The 23,730-nt window shown below is 41.9% G+C and overlaps 2 protein-coding genes across 4 annotated transcripts in view; one reads left to right on the top strand and one right to left on the bottom strand.

The window, feature by feature from the left end:
- sema4f (sema domain, immunoglobulin domain (Ig), transmembrane domain (TM) and short cytoplasmic domain, (semaphorin) 4F) overlaps positions 1–15,806 on the top strand; it is a 50,682-nt gene extending 34,876 nt beyond the window's left edge. For all 3 annotated transcript variants that reach the window (XM_054600888.1, XM_054600885.1, XM_054600886.1), the window contains 14 exons: positions 6,623–6,768; positions 6,871–6,930; positions 9,979–10,077; positions 10,810–10,921; positions 11,026–11,145; positions 11,277–11,431; positions 11,512–11,693; positions 11,897–12,038; positions 12,174–12,387; positions 12,661–12,770; positions 12,895–13,046; positions 13,490–13,545; positions 13,703–13,893; positions 14,139–15,806. In XM_054600888.1, coding sequence (XP_054456863.1) covers positions 6,623–6,768; positions 6,871–6,930; positions 9,979–10,077; positions 10,810–10,921; positions 11,026–11,145; positions 11,277–11,431; positions 11,512–11,693; positions 11,897–12,038; positions 12,174–12,387; positions 12,661–12,770; positions 12,895–13,046; positions 13,490–13,545; positions 13,703–13,893; positions 14,139–14,837 — 2,438 coding nt within the window. In that variant the 3' untranslated portion in view covers positions 14,838–15,806. The remainder of the gene's footprint in view (positions 1–6,622; positions 6,769–6,870; positions 6,931–9,978; positions 10,078–10,809; positions 10,922–11,025; positions 11,146–11,276; positions 11,432–11,511; positions 11,694–11,896; positions 12,039–12,173; positions 12,388–12,660; positions 12,771–12,894; positions 13,047–13,489; positions 13,546–13,702; positions 13,894–14,138) is intronic.
- A 2,191-nt stretch (positions 15,807–17,997) lies between these two features.
- LOC129093282 (carbohydrate sulfotransferase 12-like) lies at positions 17,998–23,091 on the bottom strand. Its single transcript, XM_054601249.1, has 6 exons — positions 23,066–23,091; positions 20,932–21,042; positions 20,403–20,575; positions 20,120–20,263; positions 19,738–20,039; positions 17,998–19,291 (listed from the first exon to the last, which is right to left on the bottom strand). Exons 2-6 carry the CDS (start codon positions 21,029–21,031, stop codon positions 19,051–19,053), a joined length of 960 nt encoding a protein of 319 aa, XP_054457224.1. The 5' UTR covers positions 21,032–21,042; positions 23,066–23,091; the 3' UTR covers positions 17,998–19,050.
- Positions 23,092–23,730: the final 639 nt, after the last annotated feature.

Genomic DNA, 23,730 nt, shown 5'->3' with positions numbered 1-23,730 from the left:
GCTCTAATAAATCTAACTGAAAGGAACAATAAGCTGTTAGTAGGACCTTGAGACGAGACTCTATAATGTGTATGTGTACTCAGCTGTGTGTTTGGAGTGACCTTGTTGTTCTTTATGGAAGTGTTTTTTGTATGCTGGGATGTATTGGGTATATTAAATGTGCTGGATTTAGCTGTGATATTGGTGCATCCATGTAAAAATCTAACACTCATTTTCATTTTATGGTCTAAAGCTACTCCTATTCAGACCTGATAGCTCTTACTGATACCACAAATTTGATTTCAGAAATGTGTATACAATCCATAAGAAAGAGTATTCCCATACGTCCATACATAAAAAACTGTATCACACATGTTATGTTTGAACCTTTTTAGCATTCAGCTGCATTGGTATGTAGCGGTTGATGCTAACAGGAGATAAAGGAGGACCGGCCCATTCCTAGATCTAACGTGCGTGAGGCTTTGATGCTTTCAGGCTTTTGTGAGGCCCGTTTATTGACTGAAACAAGGCTGAAATTGACCGTGACCATTACAAGAGGAGGCTTGTCTTTCCCTATTCGCTTGCTCTCCCTTGATCTCTGTCACACAAATGTGACAGTGTGATGTTTTCATCATAAGGGACCTAATATTTTGTCTAAATAGCAGATGCAAGCCGAGCTATTTATCTTTACCTCCGCCGAGGAGGTTAAGTTTTTCTGTCAGGTTTGTTGGTTTGTTTGTCTGTTTTTCCGCAGGATTACGTAAGAAATACTGGCCCGCTTTTCATTAAACTTTGTGGAAGGATGTATAATGGGCCATGGAAGAAAATATAAAAATTTGGAGCGGCTTGGCCTTGACAGAGGTCTGCGTTCTCTGAGTAGCCTTCTGTTTAGTCTAGTATTTTAACACTCTGCCTCCCTCTCCCTCTGACATTAACACACTCTAGAAACGACTCTTCAGACAGGATATGCCTGAATAGCTGGCTTCTGTCATCAATCAAAGCGAAGACAATGAACCACTTACGAACAATAAGAAGGGGTTAACCAAACATTACACACACACATGCACAATCTCAGCTAGCATTTTCATTGTCGAGATGCCTGAACAACAGTCATTGTATTTTTCTTGTTGTAAATTATATTCAAATGAAGCTACTGCTTATAGTAAACTCCATCATGTCTGTGCAGCTGACAGAAAAACTTGTAGAGGAAGTAATTTCATATTGGAAACATCGTAAAACTGTGCCTTATTTTTAGTGATAATGGCCAGGATGCTGTTGCTTTTACTGTCACTAGTCATACACGTGCCCAAGGTGCAATTAAGCCCATGAACAGAAGGGGCAGCATGTCAGGATGTAATTCAGCCCGGCTGCTTGGGCTGAACAAAGGACAACAGTACATGCTTTTCTAATATGAGGAAATAAAAAACCTTTAAGTTCACGTTATGCATAGGAATAATGGTCTAATTCATATGACATATGATACACAACGTGTACAAATAATTTAATATTTTCATATATTTTCACATTTTCATTTATGTTCTATTTTAAACACCACAGTTAGGCTTTACGCCTGCAAATAAATGACAGGAGGGTAACTTTCTCAATTGGATGACGCTAGTTGTCTCTTATCACTCATCGTAATGCACGATGAAGTGTTCGCGTGGAGCCGGGTATGCTCTCTAATAGGACAACCTGCTGGTATATTCCTTTAACCTGTGGAGCACATATACATCTCTTAACTATTCAGAGGAAACGGCAGCTGGAATATGGCATTGTATTGAGTGGATGAGAGCAAAAAGCTAAAAATGTGTGTTTCTGCAGAGTGTGGGACTGTGTCGATCATGCAGCTGTGTCCTGTCTCGCCGTGTGTGTGTGTGTGTGTGTGTGTGTGTGTGTGTGTGTGTGTGTGTGTGTGTGTGTGTGTGTGTGTGTGTGTGTGTGTGTGTGTGTGTGTGTGTGTGTGTGTGTGTGTGTGTGTGTGTGTGTGAGACTGTGAGACTGTGTGTGTGTGAGACTGTGTGTGAGACTGTGTGTGTGTGAGACTGTGTGAGACTGTGTGAGACTGTGTGAGACTGTGGGGGCAGGAGCCTGTGTGTGTCTCTCTGCATCTCTTCTCTCCAACCCGTCAGTTTTGATTGACAAATGGAGGAGGGAGGTGTACAATTTATCACTTCCTGGTTGGTCCCATCCCACAATGCCCTGCAGCCAGAGACCAGGGTTGGTCCCCCCAGAGCAAAAGCCAGTTTATTAAAACCTTAATGGACATGACACACACACACACACACACACACACACACACACACACACACACACACACACACACACACACACACACACACACACACACACACACACACACACACACACACACAGACTCTGTTGGTCTCTCTCTCTGTGGCTGCCTCTCAGTCATGTTTAATGTATAATGAATGAATGATTCATGGCAGGGGAGAGGATTTTGTATTTTAGGACTACTTATTCATTTATACTCACACCAGTCTCCTTTTAAAATTATACCCTGGGTGAGAATTTTTTTTTACAGCATGTATAAGGTCGCCAGGTTTTCTAGACAGATCACACGGATCATTTTTAATGCGCAGTTCCTCATTTTCTGGAATACCTTGCATTTTGACTATTCTCCCAGTTACATCCATGTTTAAAAAAAAGCACTTTAATAACCACTGCTCTATTTTGAACATTTATTCATCCAGGGATTACAGTGAAGGTCTGTGTTGGATGCCTGTTCTTTGACAAAGCAACACTTTCCTTCAAGTTAAAGCTGTATTAATCAATATTTTTAGATTAAAAATGGATCGCAGAATCTGTAATGTGAAATTACATGAGATAATCATAATTGTCAACCAAACCTGCAGTTCCCATCAATTTTACAGAGCTTTTTAGCCTCCTTCAGCCCACAACCTTTGTGTTTTGGTGTTTTGGTTCACTCTCTCTCTATTTTTCAGCCACAGCAGGCCGCTGTTATCAGTGGAACATCTCTGATAAACTCTGATGAAGCTATTCTAAAGTTAATTTATTAGGACGCAGACTTTGTTAATTCAGTGTGCAGAGGCACAGTGCAAAGATTAAATAAATGATATACACAAAAACCTGCCCTTGAGACCGCCTCACATGCACACTTCCACGTGCACACATCACACATGAATGGGTTCTGTATGTGTGCACGCCACACAGACACCCAGGCATCAGGTGATATTTGATACGTGGCGAGCTGTGGGCCCCTGCTGTCAAAGAGGAGGCGTTCACCTAACATGCAGAGCTCCCTCATGTCAAATCATATTTATTCATAAAGTGCTTCTAACAAACAGCTACGTATGTCACAATGAAGGTAAAAGAAAAACAGGAAGCAAATAACAAGAAACTGCATGATATATTAGATTTTCTTTCCGAGGCATGCATCAGGCTATTCTTTTTTGAGTGTGTGTCCGGATGTTAGAGGTGTGTGTGCGCGACTGTGTGTGTGTGAGAAGGGCAGATGGTGTAGCTCTAGGAATCATCTCTCTACATTAGAGTGCACAGCAGGTGGTGGCACCGTGTGTGTGTGTGTGTGTGTGTGTGTGTGTGTGTGTGTGTGTGTGTGTGTGTGTGTGTGTGTGTGTGTGTGTGTGTGTGTGTGTGTGTGTGTGTGTGTGTGTGTGTGTGTGTGTGTGTGTGTGTGTGTGTGTGTGTGTGTGTGTGTGTGTGTGTGTGTCGTCATGTCCTACACAGCCGGTGAGGACCAGTGTGCAAGGACATCTCTCCAGACCTTGCCTTTGGCCTGTGTCACTAACACTCATGTCTACTTTGCTGTGTGTGTGTGTGTGTGTGTGTGTGTGTGTGTGTGTGTGTGACCGGCAGAAAGACGGGCTGTAAAGTGAGTTTGAAGGAGTGATGTTTATCGGTGATGTGAGGCTGCAGGGGGATAGGACGGATGGATGGATGATGGAGCAGATGAAGAGAAGCGACAAATGAGACAAAAGTGTGAAAAGAAGACGGAGAGAAAGCGACTCAGAGGTCTCTGATGATCCTCACGTCTCCTTCAGCTTTCAACACGGAACAACTTCACACATGATATCAGCAGCGTAGTTGTATTTGAGTTAAACAAATGGGTCTCGTATTCGTCTGCTTCAACACACCGAGATCTCCCTCTTCTCATTGGCCGATCTTCAGGAAGTGCAGGCCCAAAGCGAGCAAATCAGAGCTTGCGTCTTGCTATTTGACTGCCTGGAGGCTTTTAGCCGAACAGATGGCTCCTTAGTGAATGAGAGATGACATTGATGTGGAACGTAACGGGAAAACAGACACAGACTGACTGGATGGAGGGCAGGGTGAGAGAAGATGTCTGTGATTCAGTTACGGGCAGATGTCAGTGTGTTGGGAGTCTTTTTTTTCACTTCACAGAAGGACACAGACAGGCTCTAAGTGGAAAACCATGTCAACGGCCAGTGCCATCAATCAGAATATCCTGAGATGGTACTTTGAGTTCCATCCACCATAACAGTTTTAATCTTTTAGGCGACAGCTGCCAAATTGGGGGGGTCACTCTATTCTCTTTCATGTGATTTTGGAAATGTATTAAGTTCAAATAGTACTTATTGTCTTCCTTTTAGCAGTTATCTTGATGAAGGTGAATAAATAAATGTTGTTTGTACTGCAAACTCCTGCTCCTTTCTGTTTTGTTGTGCACTCCTCTGTTGATGTTCTACACTGTCACCTCCTCACTTCTACCTGCATAATAAAACAGGGTGTGTGCATGATTGTGTGTGTTCTCTCCTTTCATCTCCCTTTCTCTGAGTTCCCACATTATCAGGTGAGCTAGAACAGCCCATTAAGGATAGGAATGCTGTTTGTTCTCCTCTCTACCGTTCATGAGCTCACGATTCCATTTGACGCCTGCAGATAGGAGAGTGTGTGTAAGTGTTTTGGAGGGGGATACGGCTGCTTAATAGAGTAAAACATCTTAATTAAAATCCATGTGAACACAGTCCTCCTCTCACAAATATGAAGTAGACTTCATGAGCAGCAAAATAAAGCCGTTTAAAGTAGGGCTGCACAATTAATCGGAATGTTATTGAAATCACAACATGGACAATTTTCAAATCGGAGGAGGTGCAATATTTGTTAAAGGCGAAATGAGTGTCTAAATGTCAATTTAAATTAAATGATCATTCGCTCCAGTATCGTATCACAATCAAAATGTATTACATATTTCTTCAAAGTTGTTAGGTTAAAGTGATATTAACTGATTTGTGAGAACAACACAAAGTTTTAATATACAGTATATATGATAATATAGGCCCGGATGATTTATAAATGTAGCTCCAGGTTTCAGCTGTCAGATGTTGGCTTCTCTTTAACAGTCGTGTGCCTTTTGATTCTATTGATATTGATTCATTTCAGTTGATGGATTAACATTAAAGACAAAATATTCCTACACAAGATGAAGATCTGTTTGTGTTTGCACAAAGGAGGGTGCGGGCTTTGTCATTGTCATTCGTCGTTCCAATAGGTTTTGATTGTGCAAATACACCGAGTGAAATTATTAATATGTAGTATATTGTTTTGGTCTTGTTGGTTTGTTTGAGGTTGAAAATATGACGGCTTCATTGGTTAGCATTAGTATTTAATCTTTCCCCTGGATGACTTAATCTGTGGTGCAATGAGCTCCTTCCTTCGTAGTGCGTGATGAGTAGTTATTGTGTGTGTGTGTGTTTGTGATATGGGATGATGTAGTACCACTCAGAAACCAACCACTGGTTCCGTTCTGTGTATTTTCTGTTCTCTCCCTGAACATTTCTGGCTTTTTTCATGAAGGTCAACAGAGATCAGGGCTGTAGGACTTAACTTAAAACTAAACTTTTCTAACACTAACACACAAACACACACTCTGAAGAAGTTCAGCACACAGCTGGGCTCTTTCCTCAAAGCAGCTGGGACATAAACACACACACACACACACACACACACACACACACACACACACACACACACACACACACACACACACACACACACACACACACACACACATATATATGGGTCCTGTAGTGGATGATGGCGTAGGATAGAGTGGGACTGAGAGAGCAAACGAGCTAGAATGTGATATGTTTTAAATTAAAAAGACACACACAGTGGAGATTACACATCATATATTATGTATAAGATTCATACATAATTTATTATATACCATGATTATGCATAATTCATTTTTTTTGTTATTTCCCCTCAGCAGTGGATTTGACTCTGAATCAATATTAGGAAACATTAAAATAGACGCAGATAGATAGAAACCCCCAGGAGAACGTTTGGAGTTTTGTCGTGAATGTGACTGTTAAGAAAAAGGGGGAAAAGTCACAAAACAGGGAGATAAATAAAAATACTTAGACTGAGAGGGATTAAAGGGGTTAATCTGTAGCTCTGATTGTGTAAGAGGGCAGGGTGAAACACGGGTTACTCTCATTCCTCATCCCTCTATCCCTCATCTCTTTAAACCTCTTTCTGGGAAAATGGTGTTGGATTCATCTCATCCTATCAGGCATTTATTCTTACATTTACATCACTTAAGGAGGCTAATCATAGTTATTCCAGTTTCATAGCAGCACTAACTCCTCCTGAATGTTGAAAATCTCTCTCTCTTGGTCCACAGACACCATTCTTACTCCGGAGAAGTTCCAGGGCGTGGCAAACTTCAGCACCTTCCTACTTGACCGTTCAACAGGCACGCTGTTCCTGGGAGCCAGGGATGCCATACTGGCTGTGGACACCAACAAGCTGAACCAAAAACCGAAAGTGGTAGGATGGGTGTATGTGTGTGTGTTGAGTAAAGGATCATCATTATATTTGTCACATTATATAATTAACAGTGTTGATATTCTATGTCTTCAATTCTCTCAGATTGTTTGGGATGTGCCGGAGGAGAAGAGGAGGTCTTGTGTAGCAAAGGGAAAGACGGAGGTGAGAGCTTCTTCTCTTGAATTTATGTTCAGTTCCTGCAGGAACAGGTTGTTTGGCCCAGTGGTGTATGGCCAAGATAATATGTGTCGGTGCCAATGTGAAATTATTTATCCAAGATTTATACAAAAAATGTTGTAAGCCTAACTCAAAAGCTAGAAAAGATTTCATAAAGGGCTGAAAGGATTCAGACACAATACAAATCCACAGACTGGTATAGTAATATTCCCTTTTTCGTTCGAGTATAATTTATTGGATTCAAGTGTCCTCAGAGATTGGAAACGTGTGATTTCATACCCCTATATTTTGTGCTCCAGCATGGACGTGTATCTGTGTGTGTGTGTGTGTGTGTGTGTGTGTCACAACCCCGTGCTGTTAGGCATCGTATGGGAAGTTCTGGGACTCATGCCAAATCCTGTGTGTGTGTGTGTGTTTGTGTTTGTGTGTACGTGTAGAAAAAGAGACTGATAGAGAATAAGAGTGGTGTATGTAAAGTCACAGATGCCTAGTAACTGTATACGGTAACTGATTAAATAGAGCGTACTGTACGCTCAAGCTGTACATCTCATTATGCTTTGACAACAATAAGACGTCAACCAAACTGCTTACAGTAAACTAACTGTACACTGGAACTCTATTTGTCGAGAAATGTCTTACTGATTCTTTGGTTTTGACAGTTTTAAGGGGAAGGCTTAAATAGAGCTTGAGCAGCATAATTTAGCCCTCTAATGAACTGATAATGCTCAAAAAATGCCTGAAAAATTGACTTTGGTCCAGTCATTTACAGCAAATTAAGTCAAATCCAAAGATAAACAAAGCTCATGGAAGCACAGTGTATTCACAGAAAAAGTGCAATTAGTTTTGACCCATTTCATGCAATCATCATCAGCGTAGTTTCTGCTGAGGTGAATGACTGATAAAGGCAGGAAATAGAAGGATTATGGGTTGTTTTTTTCTGAGAAGACATTGATTACAAGATTACATGTGGGTCAGAATGATTAAGAAGATGGAGAGAGCGGAGGAAACAGGAAGGGGATGGAAGGGATGGGAAGGAAGCATGAGGAGCATTGTTACGAGAGAGAGAGAGATAAGTGCAGGAGACAAGAAATTAGATTAGACAGACAAGACAGTAGACTCAACAAGAAACTACCTTGAAGTTGACCCAGAGAGACGTGTGTATGTGTCTGTGTGTGTGTGTGTGTGTGTGTGTGTGTGTGCGTGTGCGTGTGTGTGGTGTGTGTGTAGAAGTGTGAATCATGCAAAGACTCAGAGGGACACATCCGGGCAAGCAGGGTCTCACAATGCTCGACTTCTATCAGCTGGCTGTTTCTAAACAAAGGAGATCAGGAGGTGTTGTAATACATAAAATATTATTTCACTGGAGTCTGATGCAAACATAACTAAACATCATAGATATTGTTTGTGAGAATAAAAAGGTAGGCTAGCAATGTAATAAACGTGTCAACAACTGTTGACTCAACAGTGATGATTATTTGGTGATGACTGGAGTCTGTACGCACAGGTGTGTGCTGCCTTTCAACACATAAAATATTACATGAGAGTAATAGGTTTGGAGTGATTGACACACAGGCCAATATTGTTTTTTGCACTCTCAGGGTGAAATTTATTTCACTATGGTACAGAAATACACTGAAAGTTTACAGACAGAAAATCAGTCAGAAAATGATCAGTATTAACATAACATCGACGCCACTTTGGGGCAAACGTGCTTGCAGAGTGACATATCCATCAGACGCAGAGTAACTTTTAAAGTAAATTTTCTGGCAACCTAAAGAATCACACATACACCGCGCAATCATTATCCTTCTTGTCTACCCAACCAGAGCTAGATTCTAACGATGTCTGTGTGCTATTTGGTGCTGGACAGGTAATGCACAGTAGGTTCATCTCTCTTCCTGCTGTTGCTAGCAGTGAGAGTGTACCGTAACAGGTATGGGCCTGAAATCCCCCCAAAAAAGGTGAAAGGCTACTAACAAGTTTGTCACTACGTACAGCAACTTTCACTTAACACAAAGTTATTGGATCCATTTAGAATAGGGAAATATTAATGATAACAGCTTTATGAGAAAAGCAAGATAATATAACTTGATCTGCTAATAGATGGTTAATCAAATTCTAGTGGAGTACCAAGTCTATTGGAGGAAAAGAGAGCTTTCAACATAATGAGGTCTGATAAATACCTTCAACACACTCACACAGAATAGAATAAAATAGAACTGAACAGAATAGAGTCATTCGATTCACCCCATGCCAGATTTTGAATGAATCTTATTAGCATGAATGAGGTCAATTTGGACCAATGAAACAGCTAATCCCAAGCTGATCCCATTGTTAGCAGCCTGAGCTCTCCGTCTCTCTCCCTGGCGCTCCGTCCGTCTCAAGGGACAGGTTGGTGTCGTGGTAGTGGGGGCTGATTTGGGTGACATGATCTAGGCATCAGAGAGGATCAGGTCCCGGGGGGCGAAGGTGACTCAGGCCTGGAGCTCATCCAAGTTGGCACACAAAGACGCACACGCACAAGCTTACTAGAAACTGCCTGCGTCATGGTTTCATGGTTACTGAGGAGGAACAATGAGGGTGTTTTTCCATAACGGCTGCGGACCAAATGTGTGCGTATGAAGAGAGGGGAGCTCAACAAATACATCATCTATGTTGTGTATTTATGAGACCTACGAGGATCACACATGCATATTTCGACGTATTGTTTTTGCATGAAGAGTGGTCTTTAGTTGCAGTTTGCGTGCCTGTGTTAATGTGAGTTAGTAGGGATGGTCTCTGCTGGTGGCAATGGGGGTCTCAAGTGTCTCTCCCATCGGTGGGAGTCTCCAATTTCCATTCAGAGCCATTGATACTCCATCCGTTCTCTGAATCCACTTTAATCTTTCTCCTAAAGCCCAGTGGGGTTAAAACAGGAAAACTCCTGTTCTTTGACAATATAGATAGTTTAGTAAAAAAATATATATATTTCAGAAGTTGAGCCAAGATGTAAAGGCTTTATATTGATTTCTGGGTGTTTGTCTCCCCCTGCAGGTCGACTGCAACAATTACATCCGTCTGATGGAGTTTATGGGCGACGGACGCATCTACGTGTGTGGCACCTACGCCTTTGACCCCCAGTGTGCCTTCCTGGTAAGTTTATTTGTGTGTGTGTGTGTGTGTGTGTGTGTGTGTGTGTGTGTGTGTGTGTGTGTGTGTGTGTGTGTGTGTGTCTGTGTGTGTGTGTGTGTCTGTCTGTGTGTGTGTGAGGCCTTCCTCCTGTTTGACCATGTCTGCATGTGTGACAGTGAGATGTTACTGGGTAGATCTTTGCCGTAGAATCTATCCACCACTGCACCCACACGCAGCTGCAGTGCACTATAATTCCAAGCTGGTGTGTGTCTGCTTGCACCAGTGTCCCTGTACATGTGGTCTGTGTGTGTTTGCATTAAGAGCCGCAAATGAATCTCTGTGACGAGTTCCCACACTTATTGACCCCAAGTCCTTCACCAAACGGACAGGCAGAGAAGGGCACACAAACAAAGACACACACTCTGTTATCCTACCCCTGCAGTGAATGTATTCACATGTGAACTGGTTATTCTTTTTCTGAACACACTCACACCCCACTCAGTACTTATTAAAAAAAGTTTTGCTGCCAGTCAACCAAAAAAAGCTTTTAGATGTATTATTGCAAGTGACAATTTGATTAAAGTGACATTTTAAGCAGAACACCTGTAGAGATCAAAGGAAAAAAATCCCTGTCAGTAATTAAGAAGATAATAAAACTCAAGGCAGCTGTGATTGAAAAGGTTAATCTAAATCATTTTATTTAGTCAGTTTCGTCATTGTAGTTCTAACTTCTCTTTTCCTGTTGTCCTGCAGGAGATCTCCTCCTTCACCCTGGAGAAAGCCGAGGATGGAGGGGTGAAGATGGAGACGGGGAAGGGCAAGTGTCCCTTTGAGCCTAGTCAGCACTACACAGCTGTTATGGCAGGTGGGACAGATTGATGAATCTACTGGTTTTATTGTTGCCTGGTTGATCAGAATATTAGCCTCATCCAAGGTACTAACTCACTTCTTTCTCTCTCTTTTGTCTAGGTGGTACCCTTTACACAGCAGCCACCAGCAACTTCCTGGGAACGCTGTTCGACATCTCCCGGGCAACGGGCGCTGAGCAGGAGCGCATCCGAACTGAGCGATCCATCAACTGGCTGAGTGGTGAGACCCACATGCACACACTAAACCCCCATATGCACAGACATGCAAGGACACAAACACACTTTGACTAGTCATAATTTCACACAGGAAAACATCAAATGTGTGTGTGATTGTGTGTGCGTCTGTCTCAGACCCAGAGTTTGTGAGCTCAGCCTTCATAGAGCAGTCTGCAGACAGCAACCCGACAGGAGACGATGACAGAATCTACTTCTTCTTCACTGAGGTGGCCAAAGAGTATGACCTCTACACCAAAGTCAAGGTGCCCAGGGTGGCACGAGTCTGCAAGGTAACCCACCGTCTTGATTGAATGATCGATTGACTGATTGATCGCATCACGTGAATTCACTGTCGGGCTTGTCTGTCCAGTCTGACGTGGGAGGGATGAAGACTCTGCAGCGACGTTGGACCACCTTCCTCAAGGCCCAGCTGGTGTGTGAGGACAAACCGAGCGGTCAGCGCTACAACATCCTAACTGATGTGTTCACCACGGAACACACACCGGGCGATCCCAGCAGCACACACTTCTACGGGCTGTTCACCTCCCAGTGGTAAGTTGAGGAGGAGCGCTTCTCTCCTAGCTAAATATCTTCTGCCGTAGCTTCATATTTACTGTACAGCATGAGAGTGTTATCAATCTTCTCATCTCACTTTCGTCATGAACTGGAATAAACGTATTTCCCAAAATGTCAAACTATTTCTGTGAGATTGAACACTATGGATTCATGGTAACCATTCTTTTTCCTCTTCTTAGGGAGCGTGACAAGTTGTCAGCAGTGTGTGTTTTCAGTCTGTCTGACATCAGCAAAGTGATGGACGGCCCCTTTAAAGAGCTAAAGAAGACCTGCGAGAACTGGATCAACCCTGAACCTGTCCCCACACCGAGGCCTGGCCAGGTACTAAACTGTGCACCCACATAACGACTGTCTACTTTATACGTTCTACATTCATTATCCAATCATCACACTCTACTATATTGATATGAACAGCTCAGACATGGTTTTTTTTCTTCTCCCCCGCATATTTCTTAGTGTTTGAACAATGCTTTGAAGGCTGAGGGGTTCGAATCCTCCCTCAAACTTCCCGACAAGGTGTTGACATTTGTGAGGGACCACCCCCTGATGGAGAACAGTGTAACTGCAGCGCCCCTGCTGGTCCGGAAGGGAATCCGATACACCAAGCTGGCTGTAACTCAGACGGGCAGCGGAGAGGAGCGGAGGGGAGCAGTGCTGCACCTCGGAACAGGTGAGGAGAGGAAAGGACACAAGATACACTTAAGCTGTCTGTGGAAACTAGAGTTGATGCAGATGAATATTGTATTAACATAGAAAAAAATATGAATATGAAGTGCATTGCTGTACTCAGACATGTAACAGTGAATGGACATGGCAGACTTAATGCTTAACTGAATGACCTTCCTCATGTTATGTAAATATGTTTAGATTTTGATATGAAATAAACTAAATTCAGTGTTGCAAATATAAAATAATATATAAACTTTGTGTTTGTGTGTTGCAGATCGCGGGGAGCTCCACCAAGTGGCAGTAGTGGGTCAGAACGCCACTTTACTGCAGGAGCTTTCTCTGTTCGACTCAGAAGAGCCTGTCAACAACATAATGCTGCACCAGGTATTTGCCCATGTATTCACGCACATACTGCACGACTACACACACATGCACATATTAATCTGCAGCGACCAGAAATATCTATTATGCTGCTCAGTGATTCTGTAATGGTTCCCTGTGTTTCCAGGGCCGGGCTCTGGTGGGCAGCCCTCTGTCTCTGGCTCGTGTCCAGGCTGAAGGCTGTGCTCTGTATCCCAGCTGTGTGGTGTGTGCAAGAGCCAGAGGACTGGGCTGTGTGTGGAGCACAGAGGAGGAAGCCTGCAAGCCCACAACAGCAGAGTGAGTACTACAGGAATATCTCACAGAACTGGAAACCTTCCAAAAAATCTGAACCTAAGGCAGACAGCATTTCCTTACCCTGTATTGGGCTAAAACATGGTTTAGTTATGTGTGGAAATTAACCTATTTTCTTTAGAGTATGTTAATGAATGATTGACTAAAAAATACTTTTCTATTCTATTCTATTCTCCCTATACCTTACAGTCTTAAGATTCTTTGGTGTATCCAACAGCAAAAAAATTTAAAATAAAATCATAGACCACATACAAACAAGAACATCTTTGAATTCTCTGCGTATAAATATTGTGATCACTTATCAAAATTGGAACGTTGATGGACTAATCTGTTTGAAGATACTTTACAAAAATCAGGCACAAAGTGAATTAATTTTGCAACTAAATTATGATGCAATAATGTGACTCCTTTTTTTTGTGTGTATCCAGGCCTGGACCAGGTGATATCGTAGACAACGCCTTGAGAAAGTGTGATATAGCGGAGGGTAAGTGCATCTCATGTTTATACATTAAGACAATGCTTTATGATCGATGATGATTTCAAACCTGTTTGATACAACAATATATCCTGTACATTATCTGTATGTCTGTTTTTTCTATCATTCAACCCTCATCCGTCTCCCTGCTTGTTGTCTCCTCCAGGGCGTTGCACCCCGTCCATGAGGGAGCTGCGAGTGTCTGTGGGTCTGCGCCTCATGTTGCTGTGTGTCCAGCTGTCTCCTCGGTCCTGTAGCTGGGAGCATCCCCCCCACAGACACACCAGGCAGCACTACTCTGACCTGGAGGTGACTGTCACAGAGGGCAGCCTTGGAAAATACATATGCACATGCCAGGTACACAGGCAAAACTTTTAGCTCAGCATATTTACCCTATTCCACTTTTTCCTGCTATTGTTAAGTAATCATAAATGATTTCCGTGCCGGCTAGTGTGTTAGTGGTAAACATTTTATCAGCAAACACTGCTGATATGGAAATCCTAGAAGGTTGGAAACTCCCACCCCTAAATGCAAAGTGTTCCCCCTCTAATTCACCTCAAAATCAAACAACTCCTGTCCTCTGTCATGTTACTCTGCTCCAGGAGGCGGGACCAGGTAGCAGAGACCCCACCCCCTGCCGCAGAGCAGCCTATCAGCTGACACTAGAAGGCCCCAGTGCTGGAGGAACCGTGGCTGCAGTAGGAGGTCGTCACGTCCTGGCCATCTACATCCTTTTCTTCTTCGTGGGTTTAGTGTTTGGTGCATTTCTCCTCTACTTCGTGACACGTCGGCGCAGCATTGCCCGCCAGGGTCACCACCTGCCGGATAATTCACTGTCCTCAGATAAGGGGCGGGACTTGCTAGGCTCCTCAGCCACGCCACAGTCTCCTAGCAGTGCCAGCCTGCTGTCCGAGGGATTCAGATTGACAGAAAAACGCAACGGGACGGCGACTACAAACACGACTACAACGCTTCTAAGCAACCAGGGGAATGGTGGTCACCATGGCAACAGCTACAGCGGCAATGGCAACGGGAATGCTCTGTATGCCAACTGCAACACAAGTAGCAGCGGGCTGAAGTTCACCTCGGAAATTTTAGCTGCAGACTTGCTGGATGGAAGGACGGGGGAGAGGGGGAGGCCCGAGGCGCTAGAGAGGAAGTCGGGGGAGGGCGACGAGGTGGATGAGGGGCTGGGGGACGGGTTAGGGGATGGAATAAAAGGACTAGAGGAGGAGTTGGCCAGCTTTCCCATGTTTAAATCACCAGCACCACTGGCTAAGTGTGAAGAAAGTTCGATATGAAAAGATACAAATGTTGATCGCACCATTTTGCATCCTCCAAACAAACTGAATGAAACCGGGAGGACTACAAAATGGCTAGTGTCAAATGCCTTTGAACGGGAGCTGTGGCCTGAAGAGATATATGAGAAATATATGATAATTTTATGTCGCAGCATGTGAGAGAGAAAACGTGTTACAGTGTTGTGAGTCATTCAGGAGGAGAGCCACAGCTAAATAAATGTGTCAGATGTAATATAAAATGTAAATATGAGCAGTCTGAACTTGACTGTGGACACGGAGCTGGGTGTGATATCGCTCAATTTAAATGTTAAAAAGAATCAAAGATAAAATGTCTACATGTGCAGACATTGAAAAGCCATATTGTCTTTCTCCTTAACTTAACTGCTGTTGTTTGCTCTCTCATCCTCTTCTCCTGATGGCACTGCAAAAGAAAAGTGCACTTTGAATCTCTCAGCACCTCTCTGTTTCTCTCTATATTTATGTTCCTCTCTCTGACACACCATTCAAACTCCAGACCCTTTCGGGTCCAAAGGCACCAAGAGACTGCTGAGCCATAGACTGCACAGTCGGATTGCACTGGTCCTGGTCTTCAAACAGAGATGTCCCTCTCTGAGATTATAGACCCATAAAGAGAGTCCCTCAGATGGGCCGTTGGGCAGTGACCGTTACCGGGCTGTCCCTGCCTACACTGCCACAGAGGTCATAAGGATGATAAGGTTCACAGAGGACACCTACACCATTTGTGTCATTGTTGAAAGTTTAAGTTGCACAGCAGATGCAAGTGACAGCTGCCCAGATCTGTCACTGTTCACCTTCACAGTTACGGAGACAAAAGATGTGAAATTAATTTCAGTCTCCTGGAATGGACCTTGCCAGACACAGTCACCATCACCTTGTTTTGTGAGTGTGAAACTTTAAAAAAATGTATTGTTTTTGTCATGTTGTTTTGTAATAAAGCCTAAAAAAGTGTCTGTTAACTGTTCCCATACTGTCTGTTGAAAATCTGGATGTGAGAAAGATTTGAAACATGGTGGTGAGTGCTTCTCTTACCTCCTAAGAAATGGACCAAACCTGTTTGTAAATTATGTTATTTACAAGGGACTGTGTGTGTGTGTGTGTTTGTAAAGTCGTCTGTGACTGTGGGTGAGTGAGTGTATCTTTTTAATTTATGAAATTCATTGCATAACAACCTCTTGAACCCCAAGCCTCTGGCTCAGGCCTTCCCTTGAAAATGACATTCCCAATATGAATAGTGTATCTCTGCAACTTCAAGGTCTGTTTGAATAATCTTGGTATCATAATAAAGGTAACACTTGTGAGATTTCTGCAGAGATGTATATGTGTAGTGGGTCAGACTAAATCAAGATGGAACATAGCATATATGGAAGATAAAATTTCCGCCTTACAAAACTGTCACATTAAGAGTAAATATCCCTTTGAAATGATGCAGTTGAGGCTCAAAAACTTTAGCAAACCATATCACAACATCTGATCATTACGTGTGCACAAACTGATGCAAAGTTTAGCAAAGTTGAAGAGTTTTAGAAGAGGCACATTAGGGCAAAATCCTCTAGTCGAACCATGTGCAGTACTATGATTTATCCACTAGTGGGAGACATAAACCGTTTTCTTACATACAAGGCTGAAGAAAGGTTGTTCTATGCTTGAGGAATATAGATTGAAATGCTCCTCCATACACACAAAGGTAAGACATCATTTTTGGTCATGGCTGCATAAACCTAAGTTCGCATGGCTTATTTTTTCAGCTTCGGCTGCTGGTTTAGTGAGTCGGTCAGAGAGTGATAAGACTTATACTGATGGAAGCTGTGGAGTCTCAGCTTTATAACCTTTGTGCGGGTAATGGTAGCATGAAGCAAAGCAAAGTAGCCAATTGTAACATCTTTGACAGCTGCCAAAGAAACAGTACCATCATCATTAAAAAAATGACATTTTGAGAATGCATTACACTTTGTTGCCAAAAATGGTATGAGAAGCTTGATACCACGCTGCACTCAGTAAATATGAAGCTACAGCAAGTAGACGGCTAGCTTAGCTAGCTTAGCTTACAGACAAGAAAGAGGTGGAAATATGGAGCCTGGCTGTGTCCAAAGGTAACTAAATCCACCTTCTAACTTCTCTTAAGCTCACTTATTAACATATTATAGCTGTTTTAGATTTCTGTTTACAGACCGTATGCTATATTTTAGGCGGTATGTTTTAAGCTAACAGGTCGTATCATGCAGAGGCAAGCGGAACAGACTAATATTCAAATAGAAACGTTCATGTTAAACTGTCAATGCATGTTAAATTTGAATTCAAAGTTTGCAGACTTCGGTTTCTTTTCGCTATTTAATAAATCATCTTTTTGGCTGTCGTACCATTTTTATGTGCAGCACTAAAAACTTTTGGGAACTCATTCCATGCAGCTGAGGTAAAGTAACTGGGAACAACACATATACTTGTTAAAGGTTCATTGTGTCAGGCATGAACTAGCAGAGATTGGTCATTTACCTGAGTGAAACTGTATTAATGTCTTAATTTGTATTTTACACAAAATATTTCTTGACAGTGAAGTGTTCCTTTAGCTCTCTCCTTGACAAATTAGTAAGAGGATGAATTGTCCAAGGGTACATCCCAAGTCTCTTATTTGATATTTCCTCGCTCCCTGCTCGGACCGGAAGACGTTTCGCTCCGCCATGTGGAAGTTCTTCTCAAAGCTCTTCTGTGCGTTCTACTCATACCACCATACTTTTTAGTAAGCCAGTAAAAGATTTAGTTTGTCACAATACATAGTATGTCAAATGCAGTATGCCGAAAACACCAGGATGTTCAACTATGGTCACATTTTGCAGTATGAGCAAGATGGTCAAAGTTCAAAGCACCATGTTATGAGGAGGTATATCCCAATTGAGCTGCAGTATGTTCTAATATTATTAAAAATGTAAAAGCCCATCGCCCTAATTGGATATCAGTTATTTATTGGACATTGCAGCTGATCAGACTGATCAGATATATCCCATTATCACTGAAGTTTCATACCAGAGTGAAGATAGATAACAGATTAAACTCAGTTGTATCACTTCCAAGTTATATATTATTTGTTTTCTAATCACCATCTGGTTTAAAGATGGTGATATAATTGTAGGCCCGAACAACAAAAGGACCACACACTACTTTCTTCATTTGTTAGAAAGATTTGTCTTTTCCTTCTTCTGTTAATTTCTCCCATAACTTTTATTATGGATACAATGTAAGTCAGAGAGAGTCTGTCAGCAAGAAACACTTTTTACATAATTTGTCATCATTTCCATTCAGTAATGTGAGGCTAATAATTCCTGAGTCACAATCACAATATCAATAAATACAGATGCAAATAAAACATAAATAATACAAACACATTCTGCCATTAAAAATGGTTCCTGTGCCAAGCAGGATATACACAGTAGAAATACAGAATGCAGGTTGTTATTCATGTGCAGGTGTTAAATAGGTAACAAGCTCCAGATAGAAAACAGTGATAACTGTGTGCTTTTAGTAGTATCAGTCACATGTGTGCAGACACAAACTCTCTACAGGTGTTAAAGCCAACAGACGACTGATCCTGCTGTGATCGGCTGCCGTCGTCATCAGAAACAGACGTAGCTTCACGTGACGCTTCACAGGAAAGGACGCCTTATTCCTCTGAAAACATGTTACCTTGTTTTCCTCTCTCCTTGCTCCTGGCTTCCATGCAGGGAAAAGAAACGTCGATGCAATGAAGAGACTTGTGACGCACCCCAAGAGTGTGTCTCCATCTTTGCTCCAATCACTCAAAGGGAAGACAAAAGAGCACTCAATTTGCTGCTGCCTGCTGATCTCTGATCTCAGTTTTTTTACTAACACAATAATCCGTTTCTCATTTATTTGATACTTTTAGCCAACTATGTTCACAAACGAGTGGAAACAAACAACAATCAGTAGGGGTAAAATGAGTTGAAGAAGACAAATCTCACTATGAGGTGGACTTTCTCTAGATTTTAATGGTGTAGTGTAGAACAGCTAGAAATGGAAATAATTAGCAGAAAAATACATGTAACAACAGTGCGTATAATTCCTGTATTTGGGAAAGCCAGACAGTAAGATAATTATCTTGATCGTCCTTTGCTCATAAATAAATATTGGGGTGTTTATGGCCGCTCGCTGCGTAGGAAAGAATGCAAATCATGATTTCATCTCAACCATCAAGCAGTTCAGTAGGCTTTCTGAAGCCAAAAAGCCTGAAGTCCTCTTCATAGAGCGTGTAGAGTTTCCTCCTGTCCTCTAGGGGCACTGTGCTGTACCATTCCGACAAAGCATCAGAGGAAGTCAGGTCTACATGGGAAGGGGGGAACTTAATTTTGACCTCCAGATTTAGCATCTCCAGCAGCTGTTCAGTATCCTGTTGAAGAGTCTCCAGGTGGCCAATAAAATCATACCTGAGAGGTAAAGAAAACCAGGGTCAAACTGCAGCTGAACTGAGGATTGTTTTGTATTAACATTTAATTCATTGGTAATTTGTGGACATAAAAGGGGCATTCCAATCATGAAATGCACTATTCAGCTTGTGTAACATTCAATGTCTTTCAGGCCAGGGGTCTAGGGGTTGTTGTTTTTCGTTAATTTTTTCAACACGTCAGGATTTAATTCCCTTAACTTTATGAAAACACACTAGCGTTTCACATTTAAAATACTACAAGTTCAGTCACAAGATAGTAAGAAAAACACCTAAGTTGTGGGTAATTTGTTTTCAGTTTAGTGCATTCAAGTCTTGAAATAACTTTAATTATTAATAATACAAGACCCATCCTCGGGTCAAAAAACGTCCGTATTTCCAGAAACACCACTTTGCCTTTTACAGCCCTGCTGGCAAAAATGGCCTTACCGTATGAGGCAGGGGTGGCACAGTCTGTGCATCTGCCTCCAGTGGGGTTCAAAGGGCTGCTCTGTCCGCGGGTCCACCAGGTACTGAATAAAGTTGTAAAATGAGACATGCAGACCGGATGCGAACGCCTTTTCCACTGTCTTTGGCAGATCAGACTGGTTGCCATACATGCGAAGAATGTCCCGGCCAAATAATTTATAGAAGTGCTCATCTGGCTTCTGGAACTTGCTTCGGAAGGCGGAGATGAGACGAACAAATGGGTCCCGGACGTACAGGAACTTTGTGTAGTGATTCAGCTTTTCCTGTAGTTAACAAATAAGTATGCATCAGCGCTTTCTGTTGTCAATTGAGGAACACCTCTGATTCCATTGCATGAACTGACCTTCATCTCTGATCTTGGGAATCTGTTTAGGAGATTGAACTGGATGTTGATGTGGGCTGTCTCGGAGGAAATGGACATGGGGTCCAGATTTGGATTGCTCTGGTTCAGGACCAAGAAAAACTTCTTCCAGTTGGAACACGCCACCTGTTGTAGATAAGAACAAGACTCAGACTATAGTGGCATGGTAAATAATAAGTATTGTTTGGGAAGAGCAGTGCAGATTACTGATCTGGTAGATTTGCTCTGAAACTGAAGTCATGGTCTGTGTCCGTGTCTTTAATACCTTGGGAATGTAACAGTAGATGATGCCATGTTTGTCATCCACAATGAGATTACTCAGCTCTTGGTCACTCATGTCTTCCAAACTGCGCTTCCCCTCAGGAAATTCTCCTACATCCCCATCACACTGACTTCTTAGCAGCTGCTTTCTCAGTTCTTGCATCCGATGGATCTCCTCTGCCGTGATAAAACAAATAAGAATCTTTGTTGTAACAGTCTAAAACAGTTAGTGCTAAACTAATTCTGCTTTGTTAGCTTTTCTTTTTAGGACAGACAGGCTTTGATGAAAGCCAAAGGCAAGGCCAAATATTTGTCTCAAAAGCCACACAGCCAAAGAAGTGTTAAATTGAAAATCGAAAAGTAAGTAAGGGTGAGGTCGCAGCTCTACCATTAGCTAATTTAATTATTTATCCTTCATTCATTTCACAGGCAGAGGAGCACAAACAAAGCATTGATTAAGAGACCTAACCAGGATACACAGCGGGAACAGTAAGAAAATCCTACACACACTCACAGATGGACACATATTTTACCTCTTTCTTCCTGTGACTTGTCCCATTTGTAAAAGGTGAACACGACGAGAAATATGGGTCCCACAAAGAGGAGCAGCAGGAATAATCTGCTTTCCTTCATGGCAGCTGGACCTGACAGTGAACCAGTAACAGTAAAAAATAAACTGAATGTGCGGACACTTGAGTTATTAAAGTTAAAAGTCCTTATCCCTTTTTTCCCCCTGATTAAATATTGTATGAATAATGTGTCAATACTAGTCACAAGAGAAACACAAACCTTACTGCAGAAAATATTCGACACTGTAAAATAGGGATGGGGGGGGAAATCGATTCAGTTACGAATCGCAATTCTTGTGTGTGACGATTTTTAAATCGCAAACGCTGCCTCCCAAATCGATATTTTGTCTGTAGCCTACTTTTAATTATTTTATTCAAGGCGCAATGCAATCTATTCGTTCATGATTTCCTTCCGGCTAGAAGCGCAGCTTCACACGTAGTAGCTCGGTAGGAATACAAAGGCTGACATGTTGGACAGCAAACATGTCAGACGTTAGTCCCGAGATTCAACAGTTTAAATCGCACGTCTGGAAGAACTTTGCCTTTCATAATTTACGAGGAAAAAATGAGTTAGACATGAGCAATGCTGTCTGCAAACTATGCCACGGAAAGATAAAGTATTGTGGTAATACGACCAACATATCACTCGACACCATCCTGAGTTAACAGACAAAATGGCGGAGGAAGCCAAACCTGCTAGCAGCAAACAATGAACGCTGGATACATGTTTCAGTAAGCTCCCCAGCAGTTCAGAAAAGTCAACTTTTATTCATTCTATTTAATTTACCTTTTATTTATTGTTTAAAAGTAGCCTAAGTGGCATACATTTCTTAATCTGTCAGTTTGTGTGCAGTTGACAGGGGCTATACAATAATAGGGCACATCTTTATTAATTTTCTCTATTGGCTGCCCTGAAGTCATTAAGTTAATGTTAAGATTTAGGAATTAAAACTTGAAATAAAACTTGGAAAGCTCTAAGTGAATTTGACTGTGTTGTATTTGAAGGTATGATTCAACTGTTTTCCATGGTCCAGTGTTTTAAAAAAAAATAACCAAAAGAAATCATAATATCGGATCACAATACCCACAGAATCGCAATACATATCGAATCGCCACCTAAGTATCGCGATAGTATCGTATCGGGAGGTCCCTGCTGATTCCCGTCCCTACTGTAAAAGTATTTTGTAATAGTTTTAAATAATGCTGTGACTGAGCATGATTCCATAATCCACAATTAAATTGAAGCCTCTTCTTACTTGTTACATTACATTACAGTCATTTAGCAGATGCTTTTATCCAAAGCGACTTACAAGAAGTGTATTCAACATAGGTATTCAAGAGAACTACTAGTCACCAGAAGTCATAAGTGCATCTCCTTTCTTAAACAAGCATCTCAAAGCATAAACCAGAGCAAAAGTATAGTGCAGAGGCAAGTTACTACGAAAACAATAATTGCAACAGACTAATACGAATATAATAAGTGCAACAAACTAATACGAATATAATAAGTGCTAAGAGGAAGGCTCAGGGTAGTACTTCTTGAAGAGGTGAGTTTTTGTTGCAATGTTCCTCTTTAAGTAATAATAACTGAGTGTATTACTAGAGAAACAACACATTATGTTGATGACCAGCAACCTAGATAGATACATCACTGTAGCGTTGTTTATGACTACGTTAAAATAAAAATATTGCTTACGATAAAAAATGCGGGGCACCACTTCTGAATAGAAGAAATGAAAATAAAAATATGATCAATAATTTGGTAACAAATGATCCAGTCTCAATATCTCAGGCGTAAGTCCCTGATTCCAGTGACCTCATAGCTCCAACCTTCTGAATCAATATGACAGACATCGACTTGGCGATATATGGGTCATTTATTAAAAAGGTAATATAATGAATGTACGACAGGATTATTAATTAAAGAACAATACAAAACATGAATAATAATCAGGCAATATTATATCAAACAGTGAAGGAGAGTTGCAGGTCTCCTCTTTCTCCTATCTCTGCTCTATCTGGTCGATCTATATTATTATTCAGAGCTTCTATATCTCCTACACCAACTCTGGATCACAGTACGGTTGAATGGTCCTACTTTGTGCCGAGGGGTCCGGATGCCTTTTGCGGGTCCGTCGGAGGGGAAGAGGGTGAAGGTTCACGGACCTCTGGCTCTCCTCCGCTGGCTCTCCCTCAGTCAGCAGGTAAAAGTCTCTGAATTCTTTGGGTCTTGCTTCAAGACGGATGTTGGATCCTGTCCAGTGTTTGGAGAGGGATATAGCTCTGAATGGGGGGGGAGGAGTATGTGTGTGTCTGTGTGTGTGTGTGTGTGTGTGTGTGTGTGTGTGTGTGTGTGTGTGTGTCTGTGTGTTTTAAGCAGAGAGCCTAGCAGAAAGCATGGAATCTCATGTCTGCATATACCTTTCTGACTTACTACAAAAACAAGCATTTACAATCAATACTTCACTGCCATAGCATCTCAGTACTGAAGGATCCCTGCCCTTCCTCCATCCCTGACTTTTACTTCCACTTCATGATAATGTCACTACAATAAGTGTATTCAACATAGGTATTCAAGAGAACTACTAGTCACCAGAAGTCATAAGTGCATCTCCTTTCTTAAACAAGCATCTGAGAGCATAAACCAGAGCAAAAGTACAGTGCAGAAACAGACTAATACGAATACAATAAGTGCAACAAACTAATACGAATACGATAAGAGGAAGGCTCAGGGTAGTACTTCTTGAAGAGGTGAGTTTTTGT

Source organism: Anoplopoma fimbria, chromosome 7 (assembly GCF_027596085.1).
Source record: "Anoplopoma fimbria isolate UVic2021 breed Golden Eagle Sablefish chromosome 7, Afim_UVic_2022, whole genome shotgun sequence".
Classification (NCBI taxonomy): domain Eukaryota; kingdom Metazoa; phylum Chordata; class Actinopteri; order Perciformes; family Anoplopomatidae; genus Anoplopoma; species Anoplopoma fimbria.
Note: the sequence above shows the minus strand (reverse complement) of the source record. Positions and strands in the feature narration are given on the sequence as shown.

What these genes read in the sequence shown, in the direction of transcription:
- LOC129093282 (XM_054601249.1), bottom strand. Translation starts at nt 21,031, where the DNA reads ATGAAGGAAAGCAGATTATTCCTGCTGCTCCTCTTTGTGGGACCCATA. An exon ending in TCCCAAGATCAGAGATGAAG is followed by an intron (nt 20,040 to 20,119) that starts GTCAGTTCATGC and finishes TGTTAACTACAG; the next exon opens with GAAAAGCTGAATCACTACAC. An exon ending in TGCCACCCCTGCCTCATACG is followed by an intron (nt 19,292 to 19,737) that starts GTAAGGCCATTT and finishes TTTACCTCTCAG; the next exon opens with GTATGATTTTATTGGCCACC.